At 30.9% G+C, this 26,352-nt stretch overlaps 1 protein-coding gene across 1 annotated transcript in view; it reads right to left on the bottom strand.

Annotated features, from left to right (window-relative positions):
- Positions 1–26,352, bottom strand: part of LOC143248735 (uncharacterized) — a 198,979-nt gene that overhangs the window by 153,990 nt on the left and 18,637 nt on the right. Inside the window, exon 2 of the mRNA XM_076497412.1 lies at positions 25,358–25,602. Coding sequence (XP_076353527.1) covers positions 25,358–25,602 — 245 coding nt within the window. The remainder of the gene's footprint in view (positions 1–25,357; positions 25,603–26,352) is intronic.

Below are 26,352 nucleotides of genomic sequence, written 5' to 3'. Positions count from 1 at the left end.
TAAGAAATCTACGTTGAACAAGGGAAATAATAACTGTTTTCTAAGAAATCTATGTTGAAGAACACAAATAATGAATGTTTTCTAAGAAATCTACATTGAACAATGCAAATAATAAATGCTTTCTAAGAAATTTACGTTGAACAATGCAAATAATGAATACTTTCCAAGAAATTTACATTGAACAATACAAATAATGAATACTTTTAAAACAATCTACGTTGAATAATACAAATAATGAATGTTTTTGAAAATATCTATGTTCAACAATGCAAATAATGAAGGTTTTCTAAGAAATTTTCGTTGAACAATGCAAATACTGAATGCTTTCTAAGAGATCTATGTTGAACAACACAAATAATGAATATTTTCTTAAACATCTATGTTCAACAATGCAAATAATGAATGTTTTCTAAGAAATTTACGTTGAACAATGCAAATAATGAATGCTTTCTAATGAATCTACGTTGAACAAGGCAAATAATAAGTGTTTTCTAAGAAAGTTATGTAGAAAAACACAAATAATGAATGTTTTCTAAGAAATCTACATTGAACAATGCAAATAATAAATTCTTTCTGAGAAATTTAAGTTGAACAATGCAAATAATGAATACTTTCCAAGAAATTTACATTGAACAATACAAATAATGAATGCTTTTAAAGAAATCTACGTTGAATAATACAAATAATGAATGTTTTCTAAAACATCTATGTTGAACAATGCAAATAATTAATACTTTCTAAGACATTTACGTTAAACAATACAAATAATGAATGTTTTCTAAGAAATCTACATTAAACAATGCAAATAATAAAAGCTTTCTAAGAAATTTACGTTGAGCAAAGAAAATAATGAATGCTTTTTAAGAAATCTACGTTGAACAACACAAATAATGAATGTTTTCTAAAACATCTATGTTCAACAATGCAAATAATGAACGTTTTCTATGAAATGTACGTTGAACAATGCAAATAATGAATGCTTTCTAAGAAATCTACGTTGAACAACACAAATAATAACTGTTTTCTAAGAAAGTTACGTTGAACAATGCAAATAATGAATGTTTTCTAAGAAATCTACGTTGAACAAGGCAAATAATAACTGTTTTCTAAGAAAGTTATGTTGAAAAACACAAATAATGAATGTTATCCAAAACATTTATATTCAACAATGCAAATAATGAATGTTTTCTAAGAAATCTACGTTCAACAACACAAATAATGTATGTTTTGTAAAACATCTATGTTCAACAATGCAAATAATGAAGGTTTTCTAATAAATTTACGTTCAACAATGCAAATAATGAATGCTTTTAAAGAAATCTACGTTGAACAACACAAATATGAATGTTATCTAAAACATCTATGTTCAACAATCCAAATAATGAATGTTTTCTAAGACATTTACGTTGAACAATCGAAATAAGGAATGCTTTTTAAGAAATCTACATTGAACAACACAAATAATGAATGTTATCTAAAACATCTATGTTCAACAATGCAAATAATGAAGGTTTTCTAAGAAATTTACGTTGAACAATGCAAATAATTAATGCTTTCTAAGAAACCTAGGTTGAACAACACAAATAATGAATGTTTTCTAAAAATATATGTTCAACAATACAAATAATGAACGTTTTCTAAAAAATTTACGTTGAACAATGCAAATAAGGAATGCTTTCTAAGAAATCTACGTTGAACAACACAAATAATGAATGTTTTCCAAAACATCTATGTTGAACAATGCAAATAATGAATCTTTTCTGAGCAATTTACTTTGAACAATGCAAATAATGAATGTTTTCTAAGAAATCTACGTTGAACAAGGCAAATAATAACTGTTTTCTAAGAAAGGTATGTAGAAAACACAAATAATGAATGTTTTCTAAGAAATCTACATTAAAGAATGCAAATAATAAATACTTTACAAGAAATTTACATTGAACAATACAAATAATCAATGCTTTTAAAGAAATCTACATTGAATAACACAAATAATGAATGTTATCTAAAACATCTATGTTCAACAATGCAAATAATGAAGGTTTTCTAAGAAATTTACGTTGAACAATGCAAATAATGAATGCTTTCTAAGAAACCTACGTTGAACAACACAAATAATGAATGTTTTCTAAAAATATATGTTCAACAATGCAAATAATGAACGTTTTCTAAGAAATTTACGTTGAACAATGCAAATAAGGAATGCTTTCTAAGAAATCTTCGTTGAACAACACAAATAATGAGTTTTCTCCAAAACATCTATGTTGAACAATGCAAATAATGAATCATTTCTGAGAAATTTTCTTTGAACAATGCAAATAATGAATCTTTTCTGAGAAATTTTCTTTGAACAATGCAAATAATGAATGTTTTCTAAGAAATCTACGTTGAACAAGGCAAATAATAACTGTTTTCAAGAAAGGTATGTAGAAAAACACAAATAATGAATGTTTTCTAAGAAATCTACATTAAAGAATGCAAATAATAAATACTTTACAAGAAATTTACATTGAACAATACAAATAATGAATGCTTTTAAAGAAATCTACGTTGAACAACACAAATAATGAATGTTTTCTAAGAAATCTACATTCAACAATGCAAATAATAAATGCTATCTAAGAAATTTACGTTGAACAATGCAAATAATGAATGCTTTCTAATAAATCTACGTTTTACAACACAAATAATGAATGTTTTCTAAAACATCTATGTTCAACAATGCAAATAATGAAAGTTTTCTGAGAAATTTACGTTGAACAATAAAAATAATGAATGTTTTCTAAGAAATCTACGTTGAACAAGGCAAATAATAACTGTTTTCTAATAAAGTTATGTAGAAAAAAAAATAATAAATGCTTTCTAAGAAATCTAATTTGAACAATGCAAATAATAAATACTTTCCAAGAAATTTACATTGAACAATGCAAATAATGAATGCTTTCTAAGAAACCTACGTTGTACAACACAAATAATGAATGTTTTCTAAAAATATATGTTCAACAATGCAAATAATGAACGTTTTCTAAGAAATTTACGTTGAACAATGCAAATAAGGAATGCTTTCTAAGAAATCTACGTTGAACAACACAAATAATGAGTGTTTTCCAAAACATCTATGTTGAACAATGCAAATAATGAATCTTTTCTGAGAAATTTTCTTTGAACAATGCAAATAATGAATCTTTTCTGAGAAATTTTCTTTGAACAATACAAATAATGAATGTTTTCTAAGAAATCTACGTTGAACAAGGCAAATAATAACTGTTTTCTAAGAAAGTTATGTAGAAAAACACAAATAATGAATGTTTTCTAAGAAATCTACATTAAAGAATGCAAATAATAAATACTTTACAAGAAATTTACATTGAACAATACAAATAATGAATGCTTTTAAAGAAATCTACGTTGAACAACACAAATAATGAATGTTTTCTAAGAAATCTATGTTCAACAATGCAAATAATGAATGTTTTCTAAGAAATTTACGTTGAACAATGCAAATAATGAATGCTTTCTAAGAAATCTACGTTGAACAACACAAATAATGAATGTTTTCTAAAACATCTATGTTCAACAATGCAAATAATGAATGTTTTCTGAGAAATTTACGTTGAACAATAAAAATAATGAATGTTTTCTAAGAAATCTACGTTGAACAAGGCAAATAATAACTGTTTTCTAAGAAAGTTATGTAGAAAAAAATAATAAATGCTTTCTAAGAAATCTAATTTGAACAATGCAAATAATAAATACTTTCCAAGAAATTTACATTGAACAATTCAAATAATGAATGCTTTAAAGAAATCTATGTTGAATAATACAAATAATAATTGTTTTCTAAAACATCTATGTTCAACAATGCAAATCATGAACGTTTTCTAAGAAATTTACGTTGAACAATACAAATAAGGAATGCTTTCTAAGAAATCTACGTTCAACAACACAAATAATGAATGTTTTCTGAAACATCTAGGTTCAACAATGCAAATAATGAATGTTTTCTGAGAAATTTACGTTGAACAATAGAAATAATGAATGCTTTCTAAGAAATCTACGTTGAACAACACAAATAATGAATGTTTTCTAAAACATCTATGTTCAACAATGCAAATAATGAACGTTTTCTGAGAAATTTTCGTTGAACAATGCAAATAATCAATGTTTTCTAAGAAATCTACGTTGAACAATGCAAATAATGAATACTTTCCAAGAAATTTACATTGAACAATACAAATAATGAATACTTTCCAAGAAATTTACATTGAACAATACAAATAATGAATGCTTTTAAAGAAATCTACGTTGAATAATACAAATAATGAATGTTTTCTAAAACATCTATGTTCAACAATGCAAATAATGAAGGTTTTCTAAGAAATTTACGTTGAACAATGCAAATAATGATTGCTTTCTAATAAACCTACGTTGAACAGCACAAATGATGAATGTTTTCTAAAACATCTATGTTCAACAATGCAAATAATGGGTGTTTTTGAGAAATTTTCGTTGAACAATGCAAATAATGAATGTTTTCTAAGAAATCTATGTTGAACAATGCAAATAATGAATACTTTCCAAGAAATTTACATTGAACAATACAAAAAATGAATGCTTTTAAAGAAATCTACGTTGAATAATACAAATAATGAATGTTTTCTAAAACATCTATGTTCAACAACGCAAATAATGAAGGTTTTCTAAGAAATTTACGTAGAACAATGCAAATAAAGAATGCTTTCTAAGAAATCTACGTTGAACAACACAAATAATGAATGTTTTCTAAAACATCTATGTTCAACAATGCAAATAATGAATGTTTTCTGAGACATTTACGTAGAACAAAACAAATGGTGAATGTTTTCTAAGAAATCTACGTTGAAGAAAGCAAATAATAAATGCTTTCTAAGAAATTTACGTTGAACATAGAAAATAATGAATGCTTTTTAAGAAATCTATGTTGAACAACATAAATAATGAATGTTTTCTAAAACATCTATGTTCAACAATGCAAATAATGAATGTTTTCTGAGAAATTTACGTTGAACAATGCAAATAATGAATGTTTTCTAAGAAATCTACGTGAAACAAGGCAAATAATAACTATTTTCCAAGAAAGTTATGTGGAAAAACACAAATAATGAATGTTATCCAAAACATCTATATTCAAGAATGCAAATAATGAATGTTTTCTAAGAAATCTACTTTGAACAATGCAAATAGTGAATACTTTCCAAGAAATTTACATTGAACAATACAAATAATGAATGCTTTTAAAGAAATCTACGTTGAATAATACAAATAATGAATGTTTTCTAAAACATCTATGTTCAACAATGCAAATAATTAATGTTTTCTCAGAAATTTACGTAGAACAAAACAAATAATGAATGTTTTCTAAGAAATCTACGTTGAACAAGGCAAATAATAAATGCTTTCTAAGAAATTTACGTTGAACAATGCAAATAATGAATACTTTCCAAGAAATTTACATTGAACAATACAAATAATGAATGCTTTTAAAGAAATTTTCGTTGAATAATACAAATAATGAATGTTTTCTAAAACATCTATGTTCAACAACGCAAATAATGAAGGTTTTCTAAGAAATTTACGTAGAACAATGCAAATAAAGAATGCTTTCTAAGAAATCTACGTTGAACAACACAAATAATGAATGTTTTCTAAAACATCTATGTTCAACAATGCAAATAATGAATGTTTTCTGAGACATTTACGTAGAACAAAACAAATGGTGAATGTTTTCTAAGAAATCTACGTTGAACAAAGAAAATAATGAATGCTTTCTAAGAAATCTATGTTGAAGAACATAAATAATGAATGTTTTCTAAAACATCTATGTTCAACAATGCAAATAATGAACGTTTTCCAAGAAATTTACGTTGAAAAATGCAAATAATAAATGCTTTCTAAGAAATCTACGTTGAACAACACAAATAATGAATGTTTTCTAAAACATCTATGTTCAATAATGCAAATAATGAAGTTTTTCTGAAAAATTTACGTTAAACAATGCAAATAATGAATGCTTTCTACGAAATCTACGTTAAACAAGGCAAATTATGAATACTTTCCAAGAAATTTACATTGAACAATACAAATAATTAATGCTTTTAAAGAAATCTACGTTGAATAATACAAATAATGAATGTTTTCTAAAACATCTATGTTCAACAATGTAAATAATGAAGGTTTTCTAAGAAATCTACGTTGAACAAGGCAAATAATAACTGTTTTCGAAGAAAGTTATGTAGAAAAACACAAATAATGAATGTTTTCTAAGAAAGCTACATTGAACAATGCAAATAATAAATGCTTTTTAAGAAATTTACCATGAACAATGCAAATGATGAATACTTTCCAAGAAATTTACATTGAACAATACAAATAATGAATGCTTTTAAAGAAATCTACGTTGAATAATACAAATAATGAATGTTTTCTAAAACATCTATGTTCAACAATGTAAATAATGAAGGTTTTCTAAGAAATTTACGTAGAACAATGCAAATAATGAATGCTTTCTAAGAAATCTACGTTGAACAACACAAATAATGAAAGTTTTCTAAAACATCTATGTTCAACAATGCAAATAATGAATGATTTCTAAGAAATTTACGTTGAACAATGCAAATAATGAATGCTTTCTAAGAAATCTATGTTGAAGAACACAAATAATGAATGTTTTCTAAGAAATCTACATTGGACAATGCAAATAATAAATGCTTTCTAAGAAATTTAAGTTGAACAATGCAAATAATGAATACTTTCCAAGAAATTTACATTGAACAATACAAATAATAATTGCTTTTAAAACAATCTACGTTGAATAATACAAATAATGAATGTTTTTGAAAATATCTATGTTCAACAATGCAAATAATGAACGTTTTTTAAGAAATTTTCGTTGAACAATGCAAATACTGAATGCTTTCTAAGAAATCTACGTTGAACAACACAAATAATGAATGTTTTCTAACACATCTATGTTCAACAATGCAAATAATGGGTGTTTTCTGAGAAATTTTCGTTGAACAATGCAAATAATGAATGTTTTCTATAACATCTATGTTCAACAATGCAAATAATGAAGGTTTTCTGAGAAATTTACGTTGAACAATGCAAATAATGAATATTTTCTAAGAAATCTACGTTGAACAAGGCAAATAATAACTGTTTTCTAAGAAAGTTATGTGGAAAAACACAAATAATGAATGTTATCCAAAACATTTATATTCAAGAATGCAAATAATGAATGTTTTCTAAGAAATCTACTTTGAACAATGCAAATAGTGAATACTTTCCAAGAAATTTACATTGAACAATACAAATAATGAATGCTTTTAAAGAAATCTACGTTGAATAATACAAGAAATGAATGTTTTCTAAAACATCTATGTTCAACAATGCAAATAATAAGTGTTTTCTAAGAAAGTTATGTAGAAAAACACAAATAATGAATGTTTTCTAAGAAATCTACATTGAACAATGCAAATAATAAATTCTTTCTAAGAAATTTAAGTTGAACAATGCAAATAATGAATACTTTCCAAGAAATTTACATTGAACAATACAAATAATGAATGCTTTTAAAGAAATCTACGTTGAATAATACAAATAATGAATGTTTTCTAAAACATCTATGTTGAACAATGCAAATAATTAATACTTTCTAAGACATTTACGTTAAACAATACAAATAATGAATGTTTTCTAAGAAATCTACATTGAACAATGCAAATAATAAAAGCTTTCTAAGAAATTTACGTTGAGCAAAGAAAATAATGAATGCTTTTTAAGAAATCTACGTTGAACAACACAAATAATGAATGTTTTCTAAAACATCTATGTTCAACAATGCAAATAATGAACGTTTTCTAAGAAATGTACGTTGAACAATGCAAATAATGAATGCTTTCTAAGAAATCTACGTTGAACAACACAAATAATGAATGTTTTCTAACACATCTATGTTCAACAATGCAAATAATGGGTGTTTTCTGAGAAATTTTCGTTGAACAATGCAAATAATGAATGTTTTCTATAACATCTATGTTCAACAATGCAAATAATGAAGGTTTTCTGAGAAATTTACGTTGAACAATGCAAATAATGAATGTTTTCTAAGAAATCTACGTTGAACAAGGCAAATAATAACTGTTTTCTAAGAAAGTTATGTGGAAAAACACAAATAATGAATGTTATCCAAAACATTTATATTCAAGAATGCAAATAATGAATGTTTTCTAAGAAATCTACTTTGAACAATGCAAATAGTGAATACTTTCCAAGAAATTTACATTGAACAATACAAATAATGAATGCTTTTAAAGAAATCTACGTTGAATAATACAAGAAATGAATGTTTTCTAAAACATCTATGTTCAACAATGCAAATAATGAATGTTTTCTGAGAAATTTACGTAGAACAAAACAAATGATGAATGTTTTCTAAGAAATCTACGTTGAACAAGGCAAATAATAAATGCTTTCTAAGAAATTTACGTTGAACAATGCAAATAATGAATACTTTCCAAGAAATTTACATTGAACAATGCAATTACTGAATGCTTTCTAAGAAATGTACGTTGAACAACACAAATAATGAATGTTTTCTAAAACATCTATGTTCAATAATGCAAATAATGAAGGTTTTCTGAAAAATTTACGTTAAACAATGCAAATAATGAATGCTTTCTACGAAATCTACGTTAAACAAGGCAAATTATGAATACTTTCCAAGAAATTTACATTGAACAATACAAATAATGAATGCTTTTAAAGAAATCTACGTTGAATAATACAAGAAATGAATGTTTTCTAAAACATCTATGTTCAACAATGCAAATAATGAATGTTTTCTGAGAAATTTACGTAGAACAAAACAAATGATGAATGTTTTCTAAGAAATCTACGTTGAACAAGGCAAATAATAAATGTTTTCTAAGAAATTTACGTTGAACAATGCAAATAATGAATACTTTCCAAGAAATTTACATTGAACAATGCAATTACTGAATGCTTTCTAAGAAATGTACGTTGAACAACACAAATAATGAATGTTTTCTAAAACATCTATGTTCAATAATGCAAATAATGAAGGTTTTCTGAAAAATTTACGTTAAACAATGCAAATAATGAATGCTTTCTACGAAATCTACGTTAAACAAGGCAAATTATGAATACTTTCCAAGAAATTTACATTGAACAATACAAATAATGAATGCTTTTAAAGAAATCTACGTTGAATAATACAAATAATGAATGTTTTCTAAAACATCTATGTTCAACAATGTAAATAATGAAGGTTTTCTAAGAAATCTACGTTAAACAAGGCAAATAATAACTGTTTTCGAAGAAAGTTATGTAGAAAAACACAAATAATGAATGTTTTCTAAGAAAGCTACATTGAACAATGCAAATAATAAATGCTTTTTAAGAAATTTACCTTGAACAATGCAAATGATGAATACTTTCCAAGAAATTTACATTGAACAATACAAATAATGAATGCTTTTAAAGAAATCTACGTTGAATAATACAAATAATGAATGTTTTCTAAAACATCTATGTTCAACAATGTAAATAATGAAGGTTTTCTAAGAAATTTACGTAGAACAATGCAAATAATGAATGCTTTCTAAGAAATCTACGTTGAACAACACAAATAATGAAAGTTTTTTAAAACATCTATGTTCAACAATGCAAATAATGAATGATTTCTAAGAAATTTACGTTGAACAATGCAAATAATGAATGCTTTCTAAGAAATCTATGTTGAACAACACAAATAATGAATGTTTTCTAAGAAATCTACATTGAACAATGCAAATAATAAATGCTTTCTAAGAAATTTACGTTGAACAATGCAAATAATGAATACTTTCCAAGAAATTTACATTGAACAATACAAATAATGAATGCTTTTAAAACAATCTACGTTGAATAATACAAATAATGAATGTTTTCGAAAATATCTATGTTCAACAATGCAAATAATGGGTGTTTTCTAAGAAATTTTCGTTGAACAATGCAAATACTGAATGCTTTCTAAGAGATCTATGTTGAACAACACAAATAATGAATATTTTCTAAAACATCTATGTTCAACAATGCAAATAATGAATGTTTTCTAAGAAATTTACGTTGAACAATGCAAATAATGAATGCTTTCTAATAAATCTACGTTGAACAAGGCAAATAATAACTGTTTTCTAAGAAAGTTATGTGGAAAAACACAAATAATGAATGTTTTCTAAGAAATTTAAGTTGAACAATGCAAATAATGAATACTTTCCAAGAAATTTACATTGAACAATACAAATAATGAATGCTTTTAAAGAAATCTACGTTGAATAATACAAATAATGAATGTTTTCTAAAACATCTATGTTGAACAATGCAAATAATTAATACTTTCTAAGACATTTACGTTAAACAATACAAATAATGAATGTTTTCTAAGAAATCTACATTGAACAATGCAAATAATAAATACTTTCCAAGAAATTTACATTGAACAATACAAATAATGAATGCTTTTAAAGAAATCTACGTTGAGCAACACAAATAATGAATGCTTTCTAAAAAATCTACGTTGAACAACACAAATAATGAAAGTTTTCTAAAACATCTATGTTCAACAATGCAAATAATGAATGTTTTCTAAGAAATTTACGTTGAACAATGCAAATAATAAATGCTTTCTGAGAAATCTACGTTGAACAACACAAATAATGAATGTTTTCTAAGAAAGTTATGTAGAAAAACTCAAATAATGAATGTTTTCTAAGAAATCTACTTGAACAATGCAAATAATGAATGGTTTTTAAGAAATCTATGCTGAGCAATGCAAATAGTGATTGTTTTCTGAGGAAGTTACGTCGAACACTGCAATTAATTAATGTGTGTACATATAGATGATTAGTTGGAATGTGTGATTTATCCTGAAATGGAACTGATCAGAAATTTATGCGGCCTATATTGCAATACACTGATTACAGGATTAAAAAAACTTGTTTTGCAAGGACTGCATCTGTAACGTATGCATTATAATAAAAATATTTATCTTTTGAAAAAATAGAGTCCTCTAATACAGGGTCTTGGTGAAAATGTTTACACACTGTTCTATTTTGGTGTTATTGTTACATACATTAAATAATTACCGAGTATATGTCTGAGTAGTAAGAGAGAAAGCAGACTATGATTTGATTATCTTGTACGAGTCGTTATTCTGGTATATATAAATTATTTTGTGCATGTTTCGTAAAACCACACACATGCATACCTGTTTTGTATTTGAAATTTGGTTTTTGATTTAATCTTTTTTAAAACAGATCAACACTTTGTTTAGCCTCTTTCTCTGTATTAGGTGTAGAGCCATGCCTTATCACATGCCAGAAGGTATAAGGTGTCACATTTTTTCGACTATCAATAAATGGTTTGTAGCAAGCGGATATTGCTAGAACAGTAGGGTACCCTCAGTAAGGTACCCCGTGCTTTAATCAGGTTAACATGTCAAGGTCGAAAGACATTTTGTAACACCTTAAGACAGGAATGGCATGAACACATTCTTCCTAGGCTATTTAGAACAACAGTGAATAAGACTGGAAAAGCGAAATTATTTTGCAAGAAGGACTATCTTTTAACTAATATGAACCAAAATTTAGCACTGTCGCCTTGTTACTTGGACAAGACACCATGCCAAGTTACTGTTAGAACACTGGCGGCATGTCATATTTTCAAATGAGTCCTGTTATTAGTTTGTTAATGTTGATGGTAGGGTTCATGTTCATTGTTTGCTTGGAGATAAGATGAGGAAAGGCGGTCTTTCACACAGAGAACACATAGGAGGTGGTGCAGTACATGTTTGAGCAGCTGCTTGTCATGGCAGAATGACTGCTCTTCCTATTCTGCTGCAAGCATCACATGGAAACGATATTCTTACCATATGCTTGGGCAAGCTTTGACAATAACTTTGTGTTCCAGGATTATAATGCCATTGCCCACAGTGCACATATTGGATTATCTCGACCTCCCATTACAAGATTGCCAGAGCAAGAAAAGTCTCCACACTATAATTCCATTGAGAATTGTCAAGTAAAACTGAGCCAGATAATTGCTAACCATGAACCAGCTACTTTTATTGAGGTACAGAGCCTTCAAGTGACAAGTTGAGGTGAAATAACGGTAAATTACATGAATAACTTCATTGTAAGCATGCTGCATAGCCTTACGGAGATTATTAGACTACAAGGAGTAACAATCAAGTGCTGAATGTTTAATATAAATTGATATGAGGTAACAAAAGGTATTTATAATAATTTAATGTAATATTTTGTTGCTATAATAACGTTTCAGTAGCGTTTTTGTGTGATAGGCAAAATGATGAATTATGCATTTTTTACAGATGTCTGATAGATTGCTGTTTTAATAAATCATTCATACTGTCCATAAAACCTATCTCATTATATAAATTACATAGACTGCTGGCCAAAATCTTAAGACCAATTAACATAAAAATAAGTATGCATTTTGCGTTGTTAGACTCAACCACTTATTTGAGTGGAGCTTCGAAAGATGAAAATAAGTTTGTTTGTTTTTTGGAATTTCGCACAAAGCTACTCGAGAACTATCTGTGCTAGCCTACCTAATTTAGCAGTGTAAGACTAGAGAGGGAAGGAAGGCAGCTAGTCATCACCACCCACCGCCAACTCTTGGGCCACTCTTTTACCAACGAATAGTGGGATTGACCGTCACATTATAACGCTCCCACGGCTGGGAGGGCGAGCATGTTTGACGCGACGGGGATGGGAACCTGCAATCTTCAGATTACGAATCGCACTCCTTAACACGCTTGGCCATGCTGGACGTATGAAAATAAGATAAGGGAAAATAAAAATAAAAAACTTTTTAGCATTTCATAGGGAAAATGTGAACAATATGAAATTAGCCTAAATACTAGCTGGTCAAAAGTTTAAGACCGTACCAAAAAGAAGTCCTAAACAGGGTAGGAAATGCCCAACAAGAGGTCTCAGAAGTGAGTTGCACGGCCGTCATTGTAAATAACTTCAAAAATTCGCTTTGGCATGCTCGATATAAGCGTTTGCGGAAGACTGGCTGGAATGCTATTCCATGTGGTGAAGATGGCTTCACGAAGATCATACACTGTTTGAAATTGACGTCTATTTCTATAGACTTGCCTTGCCATCCACCCCCAAACATTTTCAATGGAGTTCAGTTCGGGCGAACAAGCTGGATGGTCCAAAAGAATCACATTTATTTGCCATGAAAAAAGTTCTTTGTCCTGCGGGGATTGTGGATTGCAGCATTGTCCTGCTGAAAGATCCAGTCATTTCCACACAAGCGAGGGTCTTCAGTCAATAAGGATGCTCTCTCCAACATGTCAATCTAGCCAGCTGCTGTTTGACGCCCCTGTATAACCTGAAGCTCCATTGTTCCATGGAAGGAGAAAGTAGCCCAGATCATGATGGAACCTTCTCCACTGTGTCGTGTAGAAAATGTCTAGGGTAGAATATCCTTATCGTGCCAGAAACGTTGGAAGCCATCTACACCATCCAGGTTAAATTTTTTCTCATCATAGAACAAAACCTTCCACTTTTCTACGTCCCATGTTTGGTGCTTCTCAGCAAAATTTAACCGAGCTGTTTCGTGGTGTGGAAGGAAGCGTGGCCTTTGAAGACGTTTATGGTTTTTAAAGCCTTTCTCTCGTAGATGCCGTCTTATTGTTCTTGCTTGAGCTGCATTCTGCGTCCGTAAGGGCCTTAATCTGGTTCGACGATCGGCTGGTATCTTGCTGAACAACCCGTCGAATTCTCCTGCTCAACGCCAGCAAAATTGTCTTGGGCCGACCACTCGTTCCGTATCCCTCAGGGTCTTTCAAGACATTTGCAACAGTAGTTTTACTACGCCCAATCTCACCAGCGATAGCACGTTGAGAAAAACCTTGCTTTTGCAGCTCAACAGTTCTGTCATGTTCAAACTCTGTCAACTTTTTAGCCTTTGCCATGTTTTCACCCAATGTAACACAGGAGATGTCAGTGGGAGATGTTGACAACGCTAATGCTTGAGCACAAATGACAAAATTTCGTTACGTGTTTTCCGATTAACGCTTCGTTTCAGTATGGTCTTAAACTTTTGACCAGCTAGTATTTAGGGTAATTTCATAGTGTTCACATTTTCTCTATTATATGCTAAAAAAGGTTTTATTTTTATTTTCCCTTTTCTTATTTTCAGCTTTCGAAGCTCTACTCAAATAAGTGGTTGAGTCTAAAAACTCAAAGTGCATATTTTTTCTTTATGTTCATTGGCCTTAAGATTTTTGCCAGCAGTGTATGTGGGTCTTTGGTGTATTTTCAATTTCGCGCACAGCTACACCAGGGCTATCTGCGCTAGCCGTCCCTAATTTAGCAGTGTAAGATTAGAAGGAAGGCAGCTAGTCATTCTACCGCCAACTCTTGGGCCACTCTTTTACCAACAAATAGTGGGATTGATCGTCACATTATAACGCGCCCATGGCTGAAAGGGCGAGCATGTTTGGTGTGACAGGGATTCGAACTTGCGACCCTCGGATTACGAGCCGAGTGTACCTTAACCACCTGGCCATGCCGAGCCGATGTGGTTCTTTAATGTAACACGCATTTCTGTGTTTGACAGCAGTAAGTGTATTTGTATTCGATCTTTATAATAATTATATTATTTGTACAAAATACACAAACATTTTGACCAATATTGTATAATATACTGTCTGATATATACTACACATTGATTCGATTATCAGATGCTGCAGTTGTAACAACTTTAATTCTGCATTCAAAACTTGATTTTCAATGAAATATTGATCGTAACATCGACCTTTAATGAAAACACAAGACCTGTTTTTATCCTTACATTGAATACTGCAAAACATGCCAATCAGAAAACGCCTATCCAGTGCTTGACAATAACATTGATGTGGGTAAATATATTTTTAAACTTACTTAGTGTGGTTTATAATTAGAGTGAACTTAAGCCTTGTTTGTGTACTTAAATGATAAATGAAGCCCTTTAGGTAACATCTGTAAAATCAATATTTCTTACAGAAATACCCGTTTTATTCGCTGGGGGTTCGGAGAAACCTTTTCACTGTAGCCATGACAACCCGCGTTATTACAAAATACAAACGATATATAATTCCGATTAGTTTAATAACACGCAAGATTTTAACTGTGGGCGTTACAGAGAGAAATATAAGTTTATAAGTTGTTATATTTCTATTTTCTTTTTTTCTACGAGTTGGTTGAAACCTGTTGACAGTACTTAATTAAAACATATTCGTCAACATATTAAAACCGCATATCTGACCTGACAACAGTCTCAGTATACCAGATTATTACAAATTACGATATTGTATGGTAATATGCAGTCATACTATTAACAACCATATAGTTAATTAGATCAGTACATACACTTAGTCATTACTGAATCCTTTTAGGAATGTAATTCAATATGTCTCTGTTTGTTTTTTTTTGTTTTTTGAATTTCGCGCAAAGCTATTCGAGGGCTATCTGCGCTAGCCGTCCCTAATTTAGCAGTGTAAGACTAGAGGGAAGGCAGCTAGTCATCACCACCCACCGCCAACTCTATGGCTACTTTTTTTACCAACGAAGAGTGGGATTGACCGTCACATTATAACGCCCCCACGGCTGAAAGGTCGAGCATGTTTGGTGCGACCGAGATTCGAACCCGCGACCCTCGGATTACGAGTCGAACGCCTTAACACACCTGGCCATGCCGGGCCAATAGGTCTCTGCAAACAGATTAAAAATTCAGCAATAAAATGTCTTCTGAATCTTTATATATTGGTTACTTTTTTACCACACACTATTTGTATAGTGGTCTTATATAAATAGGTAGATAGATATAGGGTGGCCCGAAAATGTACCCACATTTTAAATGCTGGTACGACTATAGTAAATGAGCCTGCAAGCCAGCAAAACATGAACGTCATACAACAAATTAACTGTAGATCCACCTCTACATCAGTTTAGATGCTCAAACTGGGCTCTACCAGCATTATAAGACTCGCGATATCTAGGACGGTGTGCCCAATACGCTATCACACAATTTTCAACTCTGATTTGTTAGAAAGCATTTCTGATCTGTTACTTAAATTCGTCAAAGTTCTTGTGTTTATTTTATTATCTCAAATAAAACTAAAACTTTTAAAATCGATATACAGATGTTGTATAACCTAAAGGATGGATGCACTTTGGGGAGCTCCGTGTATAAATTTATATTTACATTCGTACTTATTAGTGTAGTTAAGGAACGTAATTTAACATTATACATTCAGATATAAACTGGTTATATCTTCTTTCAAACTTATATTTATACAAACAAACGTTGACAACTTACTGCCATATTTTTGGAGATGAATGTGTAAACTGGTTGAATTGTATTCTTTATTTTATAGATGAAAATATAACTAAGTATGAACATTGGAAAAACATATGTAGCACATTTGTGCTTCTTTAAACATGTCACATTATGTTAATGTAATTAATATTTATAAGCAAAAGCTTTTATCTAGCAAAAAAAAATCCAAAAATAAAAGAGATAGGCCCTTAAAGCAAGTTACTCAAGGAGCTTTCCGCGTTCTTCCCTTTGCTGCGAATAAAAATCTGAATTTTGTTACTCCATAAACTTGCCTCTAACGTCTTGTTTAATTTTTCTGAAGTGGAAATCGGGATCAAATGCAATTATAACTATTATTATATTAACTGGACCTGAATTTTAGCTCACTAGACTACTGTGTCTCAAATGCAGCAAATGACAGTTTTCACTGGTTGTTAAAGAATCTTAAGTGGGGTTAGCTGTTTGTAAAGTTGTAAAACCATTTATTGCGTTTCTCTTTCACTATTTCTGTTAAGTGTCGTCTGTGAGACTAACATAAAAATGTGTGAAATGGAAATTAGGCTGCATTCAAAATTGTGATTATACCGCGCAGAAAGACAATGTAATACAATGAGATATAGCGTCTCGAACACCGTATCTCTCTCAATTTTCAGTTCATTGGTTATTAAGGACGGAGCTGTTGTTTTTTTATCTTATGATATCATACTTAAAAGATCGCACTATGGAATTAAGTGTCCAGACATATGCAACACACACACACACATACGATGTGTTCCTAAAACAAACGTGGAGTTTGATCGAAGACTAACATTTGCAGTGAAATATTTTAACATTTAATTTCATGTTATATTTGCATAATGTATATAAACTGATCAAGTACAAATCACTGTTTTTAAACTGAATCTTTCACAATCCTCACCGGCATGTTGAAAGTGAACAATATTTACGTTCAAACAATAAAAAGAAAAGATCAGCAGAAAGCTAGTAAAAACAAAATAAATCCAAACATAGATGGTTATTTTTGCAGTTTTTATAAACCAAACAAAACAATATACTTGTTAAGCCTATGAAGTGTGTAATGGTTTGTAACTATAGCAACCTGGTTTCGATTATAATGTTTTGTTTCTATCACTACACAAACTACAAATTGAATGTTTTAATATTTTGTGTTAATCTTTCACTCGAACTTATCGAAGACCGTTTACTTCGTTATACTGAAATAACGTGATCTAACTCAATACCTTTCAGTGTTATACCCAATATTTTTCTTTCTCTCTAAGAAATACAATGATCATGCTACTAAAAAACAGCAAGGTACAAACATGTAGTATTTACAGGGTTGTAAGCCATGGTAACCCTAATGTTTATCATTCCAGCCTTATATAGCGATAGCAGTGAAGTGTTAAATAAAGTCAATAACATTAAGATATACGTAAATACGATCTTGTGATTTTTCATTGTCTGAGTAATCACAATACGGTTGTTAATTAACAAGTACAGGAAGACAGTATTGTATGACAAAATTCTATGTCAACGTATTTCTATTTCAGCTATGGCGTAATAAACAAAGTAAATATAGAAGAGTTAATTTTTTTATATTTAACTTCTACATATTTTGGTTTGTTTTTAGTTTCGCGCAAAACTACTCGAGGACTGTCTGCGCTAGCCGCCCCTAATTTAGCAGTGTGAGACTAAAAGGAAGGCAGCCACCTTCATCATCACCCACCGCCAACTCTTGGGCTACTCTTTTACTAACAAATAATGGGATTGACCGTAACATTATAACGCCCCTACATTTGAAAGGGCGAGCATGTTTAGTGTGATGGGGATTCGAACCTGCGACCCTCAGATTACGTTCTATGTATTAATGCATCATGATTAGATTCACAATTTTTGTTTCCAAAATAATTAAAAGAAATCAAGTTTTACTTATTTAAAAGTAATCATGTGGGAATATATATATATAATACATCTAAAAAAATTAGTTCCTTAAACCAATAGTTCAATCGTTCATGAAATGTGTCTCTACTAAATGTTAAAAACGTAAAAAATCATAATCATTTTGACAAGCGAAAAACTTTAAGGACGCTTAGTTAAATAGTTGTTGGCCCGGCATAGCCAGGTGGGTAAGGTACTTGATTCGTAATCCGAGGGTTGCGGGTTTGAATCCCTGCCCTCTTAGCCGTGGGGGCATTATAATGTTATAGTCAATCCCACTATTCGTTGGTAAAAGAGTAGCCCAAGAGTTGTCGGTGGGTGGTGATGACTAGCTGCCTTACACTATTAAATTAGGGATCTCAAGCGCAGATAGTCCTCGAGTAGCTTTGTACGAAATTCAAAACAAACCAAATTAAATAGCTATTAATTCCTTCACGAAATCCAGAAACGTGTTTGATTACATCATATAGTACATTCCATTTTCAACAGAAGGATTAACCCTCAAAATTACATAGTCTTCAATTAATTTGCAGATTCAATAATTTCCTTCTTCACATAACCATTACTAAATAGCAAGCATACCATCTTTTGGTAACGAGTTGTTAAAAATGTGTCCCTTTCTCCTTAACAAAAGAATAACAAATAATTTTTTCACAGAAAGAGTTGCAACTTTTATATTTTTATATCTGATTATTCGAAATCGTTTAGTTGACTAAGATATTTATTCTTATTTTATCACGCTGAAACTAGTAAAGTTACAAATTGTTATTATAAATACACATATGTATCATGTTATACTGTTCCATACGTATGTACTACCAGCTGTTACAAATTGTTATTATAAATACACATATGTATCATGTTATACTGTTCCATATGTATGTACTACCAGCTGTTACAAATTGTTATTATAAATACACATATGTATCATGTTATACTGTTCCATATGTATGTACTACCAGCTGTTACAAATTGTTATTATAAATACACATATGTATCATGTTATACTGTTCCATATGTATGTACTACCAGCTGTTACAAATTGTTATTATAAATACACATATGTATCATGTTATACTGTTCCATATGTATGTACTACCAGCTGTTACAAATTGTTATTATAAATACACATATGTATCATGTTATACTGTTCCATATGTATGTACTACCAGCTGTTACAAATTGTTATTATAAATACACATATGTATCATGTTATACTGTTCCATATGTATGTACTACCAGCTGTTACAAATTGTTATTATAAATACACATATGTATCATGTTATACTGTTCCATATGTATGTACTACCAGCTGTTACAAATTGTTATAAATAATATACAAAATTCAATTTACTAGAGTGTCAATTTTATTTTATTCTCCAGTGTATTTTATCTCATATACAAAAGTTAAGGTAGACAATCGATATTATTTTATCACGACTGTGGAGGGAAGGCCATAGTTTGATTAATCAGGATTTTGCTATTTTTTAGTGGAGCGATTATCCTTGTTGTATTTATGAAAATGCCATGGATTTAAATCCTTTTAGCTTAGAAAGTTGAATGTTTATTTGTACAGAAAAGCTAAAAATAACATAACATGGTATGTGGCGATTATTACATACAGCTTGCTCATAATCGACTTTGAATTGAACTGAAATGGTACTCAAGAGATGGTCAAATATTGTCCAGAATTATTACCAATAGTGTCTTCAGGTCTTCTCATGGTTGGTATTCCTGTGAAGTTAACCTAAAACGTTTCTCGTTATGTAGACATAAAGTTCTGAAAATCTCTGTACTTCATTTTTATCTTCATGGGAAAGAATAGGTGACGTGAGTAACAGAACATTTTGAGAGAGCCAGTGGTGTTTTGTTTAGAATATAATGAACTGGTCAAGGCTGATTGTGTCAGTTTGGCTCTTGGTGACTAGGGTGCTCGATTCGCAACCTGTGAGTCGCGGATTCGAATTCTGTCAACAAACATGTGCCTTTTCAACCGTGAGGGCATTATAATGTTACTTCTAATCCAACTTTTCATTGGTAAAAAGTAGCAAAAATACTGGCGGTAGGTGATGTTGTCTAGTTGCCCTCGCTCTCTCCATAGTCTGTCACTTCTAAATTAGGACGTCTAGCGCAGATAATCCTCGTATAGCTTTGTACAAAATTCAACTAAACAACAGGTTTGCTCTGATATATCTTTAGATCATACAGAAAGAGTTCAAGTGTCTGACATATATGTCCGACGTTCAATAATTTTTTTGTTTTGTTACAAAATTTGTTCCACAGTGCCTTTCGCGTGTTTTTTTTTTCCTCAGTTGATTTGGGGTTGAAATTTAGAATTCAAACTCTCTAGTACAATTCTATTGAATCTTTTTTTCATAGCCTGTTGTTATTCATATATCTTAGAAAGTAGCACATCTGAGAATACTGTGACCATAAAGTCAACAATTATGGTAAACTTTGATACCTTTACTGGACTTAATATTGCAGAGCTTCTGAATTTGAATGTGTATCTTTTCTATAATCATTTGTACTCTAGTTATACATGAGTTAGAACTTGGGGAAAGCTGTGATATTATATTTTCTATAAAAAGGACTTATGGGTGAGAGGAGGAGCTGGTAACTAAAAAGATAACATGTTCTAAGGAGGTACTAGTCTTGGAGAGATCTTCTCTTTCACCACTCATGCAAAGAGCCATGACCAAAATCTCGGTCTGAAATTCACAGAGTTTCTCATCCAGTTCTCCATTTGAACTTGAACTTCAGGAACAAATAAATTCGAAAACTGAGAATTATTGTAATTTGAAAGATGGATGTGTTCTAGGATTGGGTGAGGCTCTTTACAGAGCTTCCATGTTCTTGCACAATAGTCTCACGAATTATTATTGTCACTTGTAGCCAGGAGAAGAATGAAAGATCACTTAATAATGCAGCGAAATAGCTGGAATTGACTTACCTTTAGGACAAAGGAAATATGACTTGTATAAATCACTTCTTACATATTGAAAACAATACTGATAACAAAATATCACTTTACGAAGAATTAAATGGTAATCGTAACATTATTTTAAAAAGTTATGTCATGGTTAACGAATAACTTATTTATTGTTTGTCGTACACTTTTATGATTTATTAGAAGGAAGTAAATTCAACTGGTAAAATATGAAAAGAAATTTTAATAAATATCAAATGAGTTAAAAACTAATTGGATATATAAACCAACTTTCTGAGCAATAGCAAAAAAATTGTATATTTAAGACGAGAATTTTGTTGTTGTTGTTGAAACAGTGTTTCACAAGACATTTTGTACATTTCACAACCTCAAGAAATGATACAGATTCTAAAGCAGTTAGGCTAAAAATAGAAAATATTTAGAAAACCAAGTTTTATCAGACTTGGTTAAATATTACATGGAACTAAATCTGTGATCTAGCTAATGATCATCAGTGCTCTTAAATAGGAACTGCTTTAAACTTTGCATAATGTAAAGACTGTGGGGGAAACATTTTACTCACACTTGTGGTAACATGGAGAAATGTGAATAGCAGTGGCTTTGAGCTTATAGGAATACCAACATTAACCAAGGTTGGTCTTACACTGGTCTTAGGAAATTATAAAATTATAAAACAAGGTATTTAAATAGTGTATGAAAGTATGTTTAACACGCGGATAAGCTAAATTCCGTAAATTACTGATGATATTTTTGCGTACTAATTAAATTAAAGGTTGAAGAGATTAATGGGTCACAGTACAATGAGAGCACTATGTTGTACAATTTGAACTCAGTTGATGAGGAGGAAAACGTTGCAACTACTCACCTGGTTATTCTTGAGGAGTTAGACAGGGAAACGTCTGTGATGAGTGGTTTAATTGCTCTGGTTGTTAACCAAGATGTTGGATCTACCTTTACAGCTGGGGTTAACTGTTTAAACAACAACGGTTGAATTGATATTTCTTACTTTCTAATGTATTGAGTAATTATTCGCAGTTGATTGTCTACTTCACATTGTGTTATAACTGCTCAATTATAGTAACAGTTACGATGGATGAATGGTTAAAAAAATTATCAACTTAAAGGACATTTGGAATTTTATTTTCCAAACTATTGAACAAGTTGAATGATGCTGTGAGTTCTGGAATAAACTACTTGCTCTATCTATTGAGCAGTTAGAGTATTTCTGCAGTGTAGACCATGTGTTGCTCAGTAGATTAACACAGCTAGGGGAATTACTGTTTTATTGATAAATAATAAATTATCTATTTACAGCTGGAATGGGTAGAAATTACTGCTAGGAACTCTAATGCAACAGTAAGATGAAATAACTTGACAATCTTTGCTTGTATGACACCGAGGAAAGACACGAAAGTAGAACTGTGATTACTAGTTTTTACGACATTAATTAAGGGAAGACATGAAAATAACATATGACTAGTTTATACTGCACCATGGGAAGTCGTGAAAGTAGAGCTATGATTACTAGCTTGTGGTAGAGCAAGAAAAGACCTAAAAAAAACTTTTATTTATGTATATAAATCGTTGTTTGCTTGGCTATTATTAACTTGTGCCACGGAGAGATACCATGTTGTCCAATAATTTAACCGGCGTCAGCGAAGAACTATATTTTATCCTTAGAAATGCTATCTTCGTAAGCTCACAAACTTGTTATTCATTACACTGTAGACCACGATGTTTCCATTAATGCTAGTAAAGAATGTGTTCTATTTAACAGAACTGAACTACTTTTAAGTGAGTGGAATTATGTAGAGTATGTGAAGCTGCTTATTTGGTCTTAAATGATGTAATATTTTCAGTTGTTCGAATTGAAATATTTCATAATGTTTCAGTTCTGCTAAATATTTTCTTAAGATTTATTTTATTTATTTTCCGTGCAAGATGCAGTTCGAACACACTGTGGACATTGTATTTCAAAAATATCCATGAGGCACTTCTTTTAATTTTTTTAATTGTATTAAACTTATATCAAAAGCTATATCATACTGAGAGAGGACACTTGTGATGATGGATAGCCATAATCAGAAGATGATAGCCAGTACTTATAAAACTGTCAGGCGTGTTTCAGTCATTCGTGTAGGAACAACATACTAATAAGTCTAGTCGTTTCTTTCCTTGGACCAGACTTTGTTTTTAAAAACAGTCACTGATGATAGTTGTGCTAGCTTGCATGGAGATTGTTATTGTCATGATAGGTTAGGGATAATGACATTATGATAATTGACTGCAGATCCCGTATAAAAGTTGACGGATCAGGATAGTAATATGTACTTTAAATAGATTTTTCATACAATAGTACGTATGTTTATGTCTTCTTGAATTATGACACTTGATCTGTAATATATTTTTACACGCTGTATCTAAAACATTCTCTAAATTATGACTTTCAACCCTGTTTCATTGACTGAACTTCTGGCCTATCAGAAAATCAGTTGATCAACCATTTTTTAATCTTGACTTCGTAAAACCGTAGTATTGAAACTTTTTAACCATTTTAATTCACTCCTTTCACTGTATGTGACTTCTACACTCTCATCTCTGCTGAGACCAATGTATCCTAAAATCTATTAAGGGTTAATCCTGGGATAAAATGTGCTAAACCGTTTAAAAAGCACCATGTTACAGCAAAGCAACTCATGAAGTAGTTGGTGCATCGACGTTAGCTCTGGTACTACTATCACTGCCCGATAAACTTATCCTCGCTTACACATCTGCCAAACCTGTTACAGCCCTCAGTACCACCATACCCAAGTAGCAATGCCGGACCCAGATAATTAAACAGATAGAGATCAGTCTGGGCAGGTTCAGAATAAACAAAGACGATCCAAGAGTATCACCAGTTAAGGAAGAGTTTCTCAGAACCCAGAAGGACCTTATCAAAAATAAGTGAATTATATAGAAGACGACGTGGAACACCAGGAGGCCCACAGTGTCTTTGAAGAGTCTATCATTGAGGTAAGTAACACTGAATTGTATATGAGACTAGCAAGTTAAAAGTATATTACTAAAATTTAACTCATAAAACTTAAGTGTTTTACTCAAAGCTATATCATAAATATAAATATGTTTTCTAAAGATTACCTCGTAGAATTAAAAGGGTTTTATCGAATGTTTATCACACGAAACAAGAGAGTGTTTTGTGATATGTTTCTCGCAAAATGTAAAACGAGAGAGTAAAATGCGAGAGGTTTGTTAGTCTATTTTGTAAATATATACAAGTTAAACTATTTGTTTTAGTATACTTTTAAGTTTGTTGCCTAGTGAGAAACTGTCTTATTGACTTGTATTAAAGTGTGATCTTGTGTTAATGCTCGCTTGTCTTATCTAAATGTCGTGTTGATAAAGATAGGTACAATAATGTATTTACACGTCTGGTTCATGGATTTTTACTTTTATTTCATTTCATCATTGTGGCCCTGCATGGTCAGGTGGTTAAGGCACTCGACTCGTAATCTGAGGGTTGCGGGTTCGAATCCCTGTCACACCAAACATGTTCGCCCTTTCAGCCGTGGGGTCGTTATAAAGGTACGGTCAATCCCACTATTCGTTGGTAAACGAGTAACCCAAGAGTTGGCGGTGAGTGGTGATGACTAGTTGCCTTCCCTCTAGTTTTACACAGCTAAATTAGGGACGGTGTATTTCCAAATGCTTAGCCCATGCTTCCCACTGAAAGGGTCGCATGACGTAATAAGCTCTATCGTTTGTCTGTCTATAAATACTATCAAATATACTTATTTAACTTACATATTCAACAGTTGTAAATAAAACATATAATGTAACGTTCGGCAAAATATTATTTATACGTTAATGTTGTCTCATAATATGGATGATATAGTGTGTATATAACAAACTGGATGCTTAAATTCTAATGAAAATTTTTTCAACTTGAATGCCTGGAAAAGTATTGGGAAGAAAGAGAATCAGACACATACGTCACTTGCTCATGCGTTCTAAGTAGAATAATAGTCTTACCGATCTTTCTAAGCACTCCTTCCATTGCTGTAGTAATTTTAGCTGCCCTTTTCTACTACTTTCACTTTTCCGAGTGAACGTTTGGAGTTTAGCATAGAGGCCTTCTTCTCGCAGTTGGGAATAATCAAACTTACCACTTGCAGTAGTTAATGATATTTTCCCAGGGGGCGCTTCTTTCTCTGTTTCTTTGTATGACTGCTCTGTTGTGCTCAAGATCAACATGGAGAAGATCACGAAGATAAATTCTGTAATATAAAAGTTTGAGTCACTGCTTAAACACATCAGTTTTACATTCACACCTATAACCCTTTTGATATAGAAAGAAACAAGAACAAACAAACCCGTTCAGTTAATTCAAAGGGACGTTCTAAACTTTCACAACAATAACAATAAAACTATATTAATAGAATTATTATAACAGCATACTTCAACAGTATTTATTCACCATTATTAAGCATTTTTAGAAGAAATATTATAATTCTGTGATTGGAGTTTAATCATCATAAGTAGTGAAAATTTGTGGAATAACTCTGTAACAGAGTTTTAAAGCTTATTGTATAGAACGAGATTGTCTGGTTCAAATAAACAGATATAAAACACATTAAGATATATATATATATATAAGGCATGACCTTACATATTATATTGGGCCCGGCATGGCCAAGCGTGTTAAGGCGTGCGACTCGTAATGTGAGAGTCGCGGGTTCGCATCCCCAATGCGCCAAACATGCTCGCCCTTTCAGCCGTTGGGGCGTTATAATGTGACGGTCAATTCCACTTTTCGTTGGTAAAAGAGTAGCCCAAGAGTTGGCGGTGGATGGTGATGACTAGCTGCCTTCCCTCTAGTCTTACACTGCTAAATTAGGGACGGTTAGCACAGATAGTCTTCGAATAGCTTTGTGCGAAATTCAAAAACAAACAATATATTATATTAAGATATACAGAAGACGTACTACTAAAAGGGCGAGAACACTGAAGAATAAGGATAAGAAGAA

Source organism: Tachypleus tridentatus, chromosome 1, assembly GCF_004210375.1.
Source record: "Tachypleus tridentatus isolate NWPU-2018 chromosome 1, ASM421037v1, whole genome shotgun sequence".
NCBI classification, from domain to species: domain Eukaryota; kingdom Metazoa; phylum Arthropoda; class Merostomata; order Xiphosura; family Limulidae; genus Tachypleus; species Tachypleus tridentatus.
The sequence above is the reverse complement of the archived record's forward strand: the minus strand, read 5'-3'. Positions and strand labels throughout refer to the sequence as shown.